This window comes from Eretmochelys imbricata, chromosome 6 (assembly GCF_965152235.1).
Source record: "Eretmochelys imbricata isolate rEreImb1 chromosome 6, rEreImb1.hap1, whole genome shotgun sequence".
In the NCBI taxonomy this organism is placed as follows: domain Eukaryota; kingdom Metazoa; phylum Chordata; order Testudines; family Cheloniidae; genus Eretmochelys; species Eretmochelys imbricata.
In genome coordinates this window covers 70,393,787-70,406,412 of record NC_135577.1, presented here as the reverse complement: position 1 = coordinate 70,406,412, position 12,626 = coordinate 70,393,787, and the positions used below count along the sequence as shown (strand labels likewise).

Here is a 12,626-nt window from a genome sequence, read left to right as displayed (position 1 = left end):
GGGTTCAGAGAAGTGCTTAATTTGTGCCAGGGCTTGAGAGGGCTGAGCCTCAGCATCTCTAGGCTTGGCAGTTCATAGCCCCGGCACCTCTGGGCTTGGCACGTCAGTTATGAAAATAAAAAAAAAATGCTTGAGCCCCAGCACCTCTTTCATTGCAAATTTAGTACTGGTTAAGAGGATAAGAAGAAGTGGTGAGATTTCATCTCAAAGTTTGTATTTCCCCTTCTATTCCTCAATAGAAATAGCTGTAGGTTATCTTGCTGAGTCTACACTCTCTAGGGAGACCTCAAATAACCATATTTTAGATTTTAACGCCTTCATAGGTCCAAGCAAATTGGCCTAAGAGAGATTGAAAACAATAACCTTAAGCAATTGCTTTTAATATTCAAAACTTGTCCTTTTTTGGACCAGTCTAGTCCAAGAGAAGTAACCACACCCTTCAAAGTGGCTTAAAGACCAGTGGAACTTTGGAAGTGTGACAAATGTGTTAGGTAATAAAGAATCGAGAATTGTTGGTAATAAGAAATTTTGGTAATTTGCATTGCTCTTTGATATAACTGCTGAGCCTCAACTCTAGTATGTAATCATTGCTTTCAGGACTATATTGTGTGTGTAATATACACAACTGGTGTGTGTACATTTGAGTGGTGAACTGTTGATTATATATTTATGTGGTTCTGAGTGAATTAATAAATTGTTGGTTGGTTAAGAATAAGCAGGTGTCCTGATTTGAGAAATACTATTCAAGTTAAAAGCTGACCTGAAAAGAACCCAACATTAAACTAGTAAGCTAATGCTCCCTGGATTCAATAAAAAGGTGTTCTCCTATTGGATTCTATTATACATTGACAAACCTAATTTGTTAGATTTCAGCTTTAAAATCTAACTGGCACCCTGGCAAATTCGTAAATTGACCCCCTTTTGCACATACAATGAGTTTTTCTTACCTCACTGAGGAATTGATGGGCCTCATATGATTGCATGAGTCTCCTCCTCCTCTCTTGAGCCTCAGCCTTCAAGATTTCTACAGAGGCCTCCAGCTTCTTCAAAAGTTTCATGATCTCCTCGGAAGCAGAATGCCCACCCCTCACCAGCTTCTGCCCAGTGCTGACCACCACTTTTGTTAGAGCATCATGGCTGCTAATCTCATTCTCCAACTTCTGGAAAGCACAAATGAGAGACCCCAAATGTAAGCAATGGAGACCTTTCTGCTTATATACTGCACTTAGGAGCCCAGTCAATCAATTTATTAATTACAAATCAATGTCTTTTTCACATTTAAAGATGGGTCAAGGTTTAGATCCAGACCAGAACTTATTGGAAACTGAGGAGTATTTGGACTAAGAGTTTCGTTTGGCTAGTTACAGAAAGAGAGGGTAGCTGCAAAGTTCAACTCCTGATCTAAACTTCCCTAAGGTTTTGAGGTAAAATATCCTAACCACAAATACTTGTTACCAGAAGTAACCACCTGAAATGCCTACTTGAATCCATGGTTATGCCATGCTTCATGAGTTAATTAATGAACTTCTAGGAAACAGCCCCAATTTTTCATCAGTTCAGCAGCTAAATAAATGTTTCTAGTTCATCAACAAAATTCCTGGAAACACAGCTTTACCAAAATGGCATTTCGAAGCACAATAGGAACACACAGCGATGGCCAAGACAAGGAGATAATGGCAGGAGACATGAACTACTCAAACCAGCCCCCCAACACCCTCTTCCAGCCCAGTGTTTGAAAACATCTGGTGTTTGCCAAACCAATTCATTTCATTCCTATGCACACACATTCCCACCCAATGGTGCTCTTCCTTGTCTTACTGGTGTAACTTAGACTTCATTCTCTTTGGGGTAGGGACTCAGTCTTCTTACTTGTCTGTCAAGAGGGCCATGCATTCTGTAGGTAACAAAATGACAGCACCCTACACGCAAGGCATTTCCCAGAATTTCCCAGCCTGATGAAATAGTTCTGCTTAATTTGTAATTACTACGGAATTGAGCCAGAATGATAGTTACACTGCAGTGTTACATTATGTAGAAGAGATTCCCTCTCTAGCAAGGAGCCATACTTTTAGCTTAACCGGCAGATCACTTGTCTGTGAATGATGGGTCCCTGATTCTAATCTTATCTTTAATTTCCCTTTATTAATCTCATAGGCAGCCACTATGTTGCTGAAAAGTGACACCATGTCTGACACCAACAGAACAGAATCCAGTGTCAAACAGTTTGTACCGTGTATTAATAATAAGTCAGCAATGTGAAGAAGAACTTCACTATTTAATATTTAGGGACATGTTTTCAAAACTCCTGTATTTGTACCCACAGGAAATGGAAACAGTGGTGTGTATAAACCCTACATTTATGCACACAAACTGAATATTTGTGTGAACACGATTGCTGTATATGCAGGTAAATACACATTTGCAGAGGCAGGTATTAGATATCTACTCACAAATTTCCTTCACGCTCCTTTCTGTGCTAGCAAAGGTGGGACTGAATTTTGAAAACTTGGCCCACCAAGACTAGAAATAAAACAACAGTGTTCTTTAGAGGGTGAAACTAATCTCACAGTAGAGTGGAGACTGGTTCCTGATCTTTAACATGAGATCCCCCACACCACCAGTGTAAAAATGTCTAGTGGCCTGTAGTAACTAAAAGGTTCGGAACCAGAAATCTGAATTAAAAGCTTTGAGGACCAATCTCTCGTCCATCGGAAGAACTGGCAAAATGTCAGGAAGAGCAGGCCTATTTTGCCACTGTAATACACACTATTTCCCCCCAGACTAAAATTCTATTGAAATATTTTGAAACAGCAATAAATAACAAGGAGAATTTTGCAGCTTAAGATGTCATCACTACAGTCCCCACCCTCCCAGCCCAAGCTCCTTCCCCTGGCAAATCCAACCCCAATCATTCAGACCTTTCAGGGACCTAAACCTACCTCCCTACAATGTCAACATTCAGAATGTTTTTAAACAGAGGAGTTTAAATGGAAGCATAAACTTGTCCCCACTTTCCATCCTGGTGAAATGAGCCTCCCGCACCAATTGCATGTTCTTAAAACGATATAAATTTTCCTATTTCATTTGTTCTATTTGACCATTCACTGGTCAAAATAAAATCTACATCAAACATAAATGATTCACAATATACCTGTGACCTCCACAGCAATATGCTGGAGAATGCTTGACAGCCCTTTGTTATACATTTTCCATTTAATTCAAGGGATATTTGGGATGATTTTCGCACCCTTCACGGGAGTTCACACCTTTCTAATAAACCACCTGGACTGGACATGACTTTTACCCCATGGCTTTAAAAAAATACTGAAGAGCAGATTTTTTTCCCTCTTGAATTGCATCATATTGCACCAGGTGTCAGGTGTTTCAAAAATATATTCCCAGGGGATGATAGCTCTTAGTAGATCTTCTGGCCCCTAGCCCCATTACAAATTGCAGAAGTTTAACCAACAGGAGAATGGGGATGGCACTGAAATGAAGTGCCCCTTGTTACCCAGCAAAACCAGTAGCTGTTGCAATCTCCCTACCATGAAATTCTTCTCTCCCATCTCATCTATTGCAAAGGAGCAGATTACTCTATGTGAAAAACATGCGCGACACAGCTGCTGTTTCATTGGTATGGGAGATGACAAAGTTCCAGGTTCTTCTTGTCTCTGATGCCACATCTGAACCTTGCAAAACCTTTAGTAACTAACTTGAAATTTGTTGCTAAAATGATGGTGCGATAAAGGTAATAATGTCCTGTTAACACCCTTATTTTTTCAAAAAGTGCAGGAGAGGGTTCCTGTCACTCCCTCACTCTGCAGGCATCTGGAAGACTAATGTGCCCTGGATGCATCTGCTGAGTTTTAAAATATTTTCTTGGGACATCTATTGCTTGGAGAACCCATGCCAGCATGCACAGCAGCTTGTAAAATCTATTTAATATTGCAACAGCCAGGGTCGGAGCTCAATAATTTGCACAAAGGGATAGGGAGCCCAAAGGGGAGTGCAGGGTACACTACGCAGAGTATTGGTGTGAAAATACATGACATGGGTGCAGTCTTGAACATTACAAAGGCACAGAATTGCTCAATAAAGAGCACCCTGGTGAGACAAGGATAAGAGTCATCCCTGGCAGTGATGGTTTCGCTATAACCAGAGCAGAGGAGAAGTGTTCCACTGTAGGCACATAGGCACCATCCCACATTCTCCTGCTTGACTTCAAACAGGGGGGATGTCCACGCTATTTTACCTGGTGCTTTTCCTGTAAGCTTTGGACTGTTGTTGGGGATTGGCCATAGTCCTTGGAGGAAGCCAGCGGGAGCTTCTCATTAACCCAGGCCAACTCATCGTCAACATCCCGGAAAAACTGGTACTGCAGCCTGCTCGCTTCCAAACTCCCACGCCTCTCCTGCAGCGGATCACTTAGGTTCTTGTACCTGCAAGATTTAAAATGGAACCAAATTAACACAACAGAGAGATCATAAGCTGATACAAGCAGGTGCCTTGGAAGTGAGAAAATAAATATAAAGGTGAGAAAGGCAGAAGGGGACAGAGAAGTGAGAAAATGGGCAGACACTCACATACCTGTGCACCACCTGATCAACTCTCTCCTGTATCTCATCTGCAAGAAAATGCTTCTCTTGCTGGAATTCACGGGCTGTGTCCACAAGCATTTGTAGCAGATCCCTATGGCTAGCAACAGCTTCCTCCAATTCCCCATGTTTCTTCAAGAGACTATTCAAAACCACCAGGTCACTGCTACTGTCTGGAGCCTTTAGCCCGCTTTCCACATCTTCCAGCCATTTCTCCATATCCTCCACACTCCGCTGGAAATGCAGGGCCTGGGTGCAAGCAGGAAGCAAATGTCAGCAGGCATTTAGGGTTAAAAAATCCCAGCCCCCTCTGTCAAGGAGCATGTATGTCACTTTCAAAAACCTTTCAGGGCTCAATGAACTATCTCCTCACTTCTGATGGGGTGTGCAAATGTAGAGAACACAGTCCATTGAACAAATTCACAGAATACAAAAAACCATGATCTGGACAAACTGGAGAAATGGTCTGAAGTAAATAGGATGAAATTCAATAAGGACAAATGCAAAGTACTCCACTTAGGAAGGAACAATCAGTTGCAGACATACAAAATGGAAAATGATTGCCTAGAAAGGAGTATGGCGGAAAGAGATCTGGGGGTCATAGTGGATCACAAGCTAAATACAAGTCAACAGTGTAACACTGTTGGCAAAAAAAAGTAAACATCATTCTGGGATGTATTAGCAGGAGTGTTGTAATCAGGACATGAGAAGTAATTCTTCCGCTCTACTCCATGCTGACTAAGTCTCAGCTGGAGTATTGTGTCCAGTTCTGGGGCTCCATATTTCAGGAAAGATGTGGACAAATTGGAGAAAGTCCAGAGAAGAGCAAAAAAATGATTAAAGGTCTAGAAAATATGACCTATGAGGGAAGATTGAAAAAACTGGGTTTGTTTAGTCTGGAAAAGAGAAGACTGACAGGGGACATGGTAACAGTTTTCAGGTACATAAAAGGTTGTTACAAGGAGGAGGGAGAAGAAATGTTCTTAACTTCTGAGGCTAGGACAAGAAGCAGTTGGCTGAAATTGCAGCAAGGGAGATTTAGGTTGGACATTAGGAAAAACTTCCTGTCAGGGTGGTTAAGCACTGGAATAAGTTACCTAGGGAGGCTGTGGAATCTCCATTCATTGGAGATTTTTAAGAGCAGGTTAGACAAACACCTGTCAGGGATGGTCTAGATAATGCTTAGCCCTGCCATGAGTGCAGGGGACTGGACTAGATGTCCTCTTGAGGTCCCTTCCAGTTCTGATTCTCTGACATGCCCAAGGCAGCTGGTGGATGTGATAATTCAGCGCATATCGCCTCTGCATCCTCCTCCGGAGGTCTGGCTCTAAGCTAAATCTTCTACCAGCAGACATCACACGAGAACATAGCAGCAGCAACAGACTTCTCTCCGTGGGGTTCCCACCTCTTTTTGAAAGCTTCAGTGCATCTGTGTGCTTTGTAGTATTTGTTATGTGCCACTGATGATTAACTCCTTGGCTCCAGTGGCTTGGTGTGACAGAGCATGTGAGGCAATGGCACATTGAGGAAACTTAGCACTGCTGCCTTGCTCTGTCACAAGAAATGGCAACAGGACCTGTCTCCAGCTTTACCTTGTAGGCATCCTGTAGCTTGGTCCTTTTTTCATGGCAGTTTCCCAGCAGCTCATCCCAGAGCTCTTCCATTTCTTGCAGTCTGGACTGAATGGCCTCAGGAGCATAATGTCCCTCTCGGAGCATCTTCTCTCCCTCCTGCAGCAAAGACAGCAGACACCACCCTCTCGATTAGCCCACTGCACCATCTGTCTGTCTGAGATGTGTGCTTGGTTATCAACATCCATAAGCCACTGCTTCTACAATCTTCATTAACCCCTGACCAGAACACGTGAGGTTTGGTGGCACTAGACGAAAACACTCTAAGTCAGAACGGTTGCTGGAATCGAGATGTCACTAGAGCTTGCCAGACTTTAGATCTCTAGTGCTATTTGAAATGCCAGAGACCTATTGCAGCAGGGTGCCTGGGGGTCCGGTACTGACTTACAAAAACACACTACAGCCTCCTGGCAGAGGATCCATCTGAGGTGAGAGTATGCAGTATCTGTACTGCCTAAAGGCTGGCACTAAATCTGGTTTGCCAGCATGGCATTAGTAGGTGCCCATCAACCCATCTCTATCTATTTAACACCTCTGGGTGCTAAAAGCAGGACCTCCTTATGCACTGTGTGACATAGTCAGAGTCTGTCAGTATTTCTATTATAACTCTCCAGTTTCAGATGCTTTTAGATTAGCTGGGGAAAAACCATCCAGCAGGCTGGCAACTTTGCGGTACGGTCTCAGCCCACGAGCAACTTTGTATTATATCCTTCTAAAGTTAGATTGCAGTACCTTTTAATTATGCAAAGGGGAGAAGTGGGAGAGGAAAGAACCCATAACAGGTTTCCATTTGTAGATTTTCCTCTACAGAATCATTCGAAGACCATCTTTGTTACATAAAGGAACGATAAAAAAAGATCCTTTCAAATAACTCTTTAAAGGCACCCGAGCCAGGCAGTTCAGAGAAGGCTGCAGCTGCACACTGCAGTGTTCTACAGGAGCGGGCACTGCAATACCCAGGCACAAAGAGGTGAGTGTGGGTTGAAGCTTCACTCTTAACTCTGAAGTGTCTATTGTGAAGCACCTTGTACATAAATGGTGCAGTCACAACAACAACAATTACTGTATTGAGCTTAGGTTAAATAAATAAACACATAAGCATCTCCAGACACACGTGATACCCAATACCTAGCCAAAGCTTGTCACGTTTCCCGCATGCCTCCCCTACTGGCTGGTTTTTGCCAAGGCAAAATTTTAGTGATAATTCCCCTTAAAACTCTTTGTTCCTCTTAACACCCTCCATCTGACATGCTCTACGTTCTTGAGATGTATTAACAAACTAAACTTCAAAACTCACTTTAGAGGTTGGTAAAAGTATTGCACCCTTTTTGCAGATACTAAAGTGAGACAACACCAACTAGAACTTAAGTTATTTTGTCCTGGATCACACAGTTGCCCCTGCTTGTTTAATATCCTGTGATTCAGACACTCTGTTTGGCTGAACCTTTCCTGCCAGCCCCCACTCTCCACATCAGCCCTGCATCTCTTACAGCCTTGATGCCATCTATGCGATTTCTGTTGGCCATGATCTCTGCATGAAAAGTCTGGTGTTTCTGCAGCTTGGTCTGTAGGTTGCTCGGGTCCTTCCAGCTCTCATCCAAAGCAATGCTATTCTTCTCATTTATCCAGGCTGCCACCTGGGGGGGGACACAGAAGAAGACAAGAATTTCAGAAGCTACTTAGATCTCATTTTCTAGGATCCCCTCTACTATATCTAAATGTGGGGCTAACGAATGGAGAGAAAGCAAAAATGGCTGAATTCTCCTTCCTATGCCTCCGCAATCTGCTCCTGTCCTTCAAGAGTAGGAGGTCATCTCTGTATCTCCAGCCACTACCATTCCTTCTAACTCACATGACACTAAAAACAATGGCATTATCCCCTTTTCCCACAGCGTGTGCATGTGTGTGTGTGGGAAGGGGCTGTCTCCATAGTTCTAATCACAAGTCCCCTGTGTCTCACAGGGAAAGGATTCTCAGCCCCGTTCCACTACCTCTCAAATGTGGAATGCACCCCCTTTAACGTCTACTTTTCCTTCTGTACCACAGTGTTGCTGTGTGTCCAAAAGATATCTCAGGCTATATCTACACTGAGCCGCAGTGCGGACTAAGGGGGACGAACCACAGAGTGCACCAAAATGTTGCATACTAACTACCCTGTGTGGATGCTGTTGGCGTGAACTAAAAGGTACCTAATTTGCATCAACATAGCTTTGTCTGAAAGAGGACTATGTTAACGTGAATTAGGTATCTATTAGTTCATGCCAGCAGTGTTCAGATGGGGCAGTTAGTGAGAACACTTTGATGTACTCTGCAGTTCACACTCCCAAGCCCTCAGAAGTGGACGGAATTTTAGGTGGGGAGGCAGGTGTGGCTTGACGGTTGAAGAAGGTGCTTTCTTTCTTTACGCCTATATCTTCCCGTCTCACCTGATGTCATCCCAGCCTCAGTTCCTTGGTTCTTTCCTAGTTAAAAAACTTCAGGGATTCATGCCCAAGCAGCACCACTGAGTCATCAAATGTTTTAAGAACTCACAACAACATGAGGAAGATATAACTGTACCTCAAAGGAATTCCGCAGAAACCTCTGTAATAGCCTGGATTCCTCCAGCACATGCCTGCGAGCCAGGGCATTCTCCAGCAGTTTGTCTTTCCTGGGATAAAGAAAGACACATGAGAACAAAGCTACAGCAGAAGAGACTAGTTAGCATAAGTGGTTAGCATTTTAGCCTTTCACCTCCAAAACTCAGGTTTGCAATGTGACTTTATGTTCTAACAGATATGTATCCATATAACCCAACTACCATATAATTCAGCATGGCAGACTTGATGCCCAGGACTGGAATTTCAGGGGTTCTGTAGTTAAGCACCATTAGAAGTTGTACGTTGAAAATGTGAACAGCACAGGCACACACTATACCTGTCACCAGCAGGCACTACCAATGCCTTCCGTGGATGGCTGTACAGGCTGCCACCTGGTCAGCAAGATAATCCTGACATTCTGCCTATATGCAGATCACCTACAACATTTCTTGTTCCTGAAATACGGTTCAGCCGTGGAAGTTTATCATATTCAAGCTACATCATTCTGAAACGTAGCCTCTCCCGTTATTACCAAATACAAAGGAAACAGTATGAAGTGTGACAAGTAATCGAGACCCTGAGTACTGTATTCAAGTAAATTCATACATGAGATAACACGGTCACTATAATGTAGTTATATGTCCCATTTCATCCTAAAGGATCTCAAAGTACTTTACAAACTATACACAGATCGTTTCAGTCACACCTAGTGTGAACAGCTGTTTAACAGTGCACTAAAACAACGTGCAACATTTTAAGACAAGAAGTGAAGAACACCGTATGCAACTGAAATTAAAGGGTGAAATTTAGACAGACACAAATAACTCCATTGGGAATTTGGTCAGGACTTTGGGTCAACCCCTTTACAGTTGTGAAAAATGCAAGGGATGTTTAATGACCAGAACTGGTCATGACAGCCCTCTAGTTTCTTATCCATAAGGGGCTATGTCTATGCAGCACTGCATCCCTAATACCAGGCAGGGACACTGATTCAGTACAAACGCAGAGAGATGTACCTCTTTCTGAATCACCAACACCTCTTCCTGCAGCACCAAGGTGTTCCCTGAAAGTCTCCCATGGAAATCCTGACCTGCCTCAAGCTTCCTTAGCTTGCAAAGTGTGGCAGGACCTCAGCACAAAGTGCTGTGTGGACTAAGTACAGACCAATGTCTATGGTTCCTCTAAAATATCTAAATAAAAAGGAGTAGAGCAGGAAGGGTCTCATTTGAGCAAGGCTAGGTAATAGTGACCGGGAAAGGGGTTGGCTTTACCTCCTCAGAATAGCCTGACACTTGTTCGTGATGTTCTCTGAGTCGTAATGCTTGCTCTGGCTCAGTTGCTGTGCAAAGGAGGCCATCACATCAATCTTCTCCATCTGGGCTTCCAGAGTCTTTTCAAACTGCATGTGTTTCCGCTGCAGGCTCTCCACACTGGACACAGAATCCTGGATGGGATTCAGTGATAATATCCATTGATAGAAGGAAGCTGCTCTCAATGGGAGTCATACCACCCAGCACACTCAGGACTCAGAAATTAAACTGACATTACCCTTCCCTCACAAACTGGCCTGGAAATGTATTGGCCTTTGAATTTGAGACCATGGTCCCCTGGCCTTCAAGGATTTTCTACCCACCACGTGGGGGCAGCAGTTCAGGTTCTGTCTGCTTCAGTGCTGAGCAATCTGCTGGATGCTTAGTACAGAGAGCTGACTGAGGTTTGGCAATACTGAGATTTCTCCTGCCCTTGTAGGAAGCCACAGGATGGAAGACTCTAACATTTTAGTGGATTTGAGCTGCATTTAGTCATAATCTAACCTTGCAAGAAATATCTGCTGGAAGTGCATAAATATGGGATGACAAGCTGGGATCAGAGTTAATGAGCAAATATGTCAGAGAGAGAGAGAGATTTAAACCAGAGCACCAGATCCAACCTATGAACTTTGAGAAAGCTCAGATCCAGATTTGAACTGGATGACTCAAGTCCAGTTTGATAAGAAGCATGGAAACTGAAGTCCCCTGAACTTTGTGATCCAAACTTCATGATTCAGATCTCTCTCTCTCTCTTTTGCATTTCTCTGGACTTCCTATTCAGAATCAGAGGTATTAAAATACTATAACTTTAGTCAGGCATGTTTCTCCCATTACTTCCAGCCTGGATGACACTAGAAAGCATTGGAAATCTCTTGAGGAAAGTTATCTTCATGAAATTTCTAGCCCTGTTTTCAGATCACAATGCAGCAGAGAAGTATCTAAATATCCAGACATTTATATGAATCTTTGGAGGCGTGTCCATCATCAGTAAATACAGCAACATAACTGAAAGGCAGACAGGACTCAATAGGATATTTTTTGTGCATTCATGAGCTGAAGATGAATGGAAAATATATGGCTTCCTACGAATTCCTGCTATATTTCAATGGATGGTACTGTTCATGTGTACATCCACACTGAAACCCCAGAGAGACAGACACCAGACACCAACACCGGACATATTCCATGTTATTTACACTGATGGATATGGAACAGGAGTACTTGTGGCACCTTAGAGACCAACAAATTTATCTGAGCATAAGCTTTCGTGGGCTAAAACCCACTTCATCGGATGCATGCAGTGGAAAATACAGTAGGAAGATATATATATATACACAGAGAACATGAAACAATGGATGTTACCATACACATTATAATGAGAGTGATCAGTTAAGGTGAGCTATTACCAGTAGGAGAGGGGGAAAAAAACCTTTTGTAGTGATAATCAAGATGGATATGTTTTCCTGGGCCATATGTGACAGGTCACAAATGTAATTCCAGCTTCCATCTCTAACAGAGCTGGGTAGAATATTTCACTATATCTGATGTTGAAAGCCTGAGCCTTCTGTGTACAAAACAAATAAAAGAAACAGGATTCTGCATAAACAGCAAGATGCAGAGGGGACCTTTTCATGAGGAAGAGCTACATGGGGATTTCAAAAAGGCTCACAGGATGTCAGAGTATTTCACACCTTCCCCTATCTTCTCACTGATGTCTCCCTGCTCCAATGGAAATGCTGTCATTATCCAGCTCACCTACCCCTAAATCCTCATTGGCCAAGAAGGCCTCTTTGCTGCTGAGCCAGCTCTCGTTCTGCTCCACATAGCCAAAGAATTTCTGTTTAGGGGAGAAAAAGCAACCATAAGTTCAGTCTCTAGCCTGTAAAATAGGGATAATGCTCATCTGTAAAAATGGAGCTGGTAAATACTTACCTGCTTTATAGGACTATTGTGAGGATTAATTAGCTACAATAGACCAAGTGCCTTGAACATGAAAAGTGTACGTAAACAGTGTACGTAAACAGTGTACGTAAGTATACCATGTAAGTATTTAGCTATTATTAACAGAACTCTCTTGCTGGTATAAACAACTACTTAGACTCAGGATAATGGATTTTCTCATATGCAACAAAAATATCAGTGGCATATGTGCTAATGCTGCACATCAGAATCTAATACCTTTATTCACAATGAATAGTACCATCCTCTGTGAGGAGTCCCAGTGGAGTAAGGTATTACTCAGTTTGAGAAAAGGAATTAGAATCATGTCCTAATTAAGTAGAATAAATTCTACTCTCGTGAGCTTCAGAGTACAGAACACTCTTTAGGATTCTGTAATCCGGCATTCGCTTGACATGTCCAAACCATCTGAATCTTTTCTTACTAATCAACATTCCCATGAATGACTAGCAAGACTTAATACTTCCACATTTGTCACCCTTGTCTTGCCATATTATTTGAAGAATTTTATGCAAGCATCTGATATGAAAGCTGTTTATTCTTTTGGTATGT

General features: G+C 42.7%; 1 protein-coding gene across 1 annotated transcript in view; it reads right to left on the bottom strand.

Annotated features, from left to right (window-relative positions):
• Positions 1-12,626, bottom strand: part of SPTBN5 (spectrin beta, non-erythrocytic 5) — a 143,786-nt gene that overhangs the window by 25,867 nt on the left and 105,293 nt on the right. Inside the window, exons 46-53 of the mRNA XM_077819983.1 lie at positions 11,875-11,952; positions 10,077-10,249; positions 8,786-8,876; positions 7,717-7,863; positions 6,188-6,325; positions 4,588-4,844; positions 4,253-4,439; positions 948-1,160 (exon numbers count right to left, since the gene is read on the bottom strand). Of these exons, the coding sequence (XP_077676109.1) occupies positions 948-1,160; positions 4,253-4,439; positions 4,588-4,844; positions 6,188-6,325; positions 7,717-7,863; positions 8,786-8,876; positions 10,077-10,249; positions 11,875-11,952 (1,284 nt within the window). The remainder of the gene's footprint in view (positions 1-947; positions 1,161-4,252; positions 4,440-4,587; positions 4,845-6,187; positions 6,326-7,716; positions 7,864-8,785; positions 8,877-10,076; positions 10,250-11,874; positions 11,953-12,626) is intronic.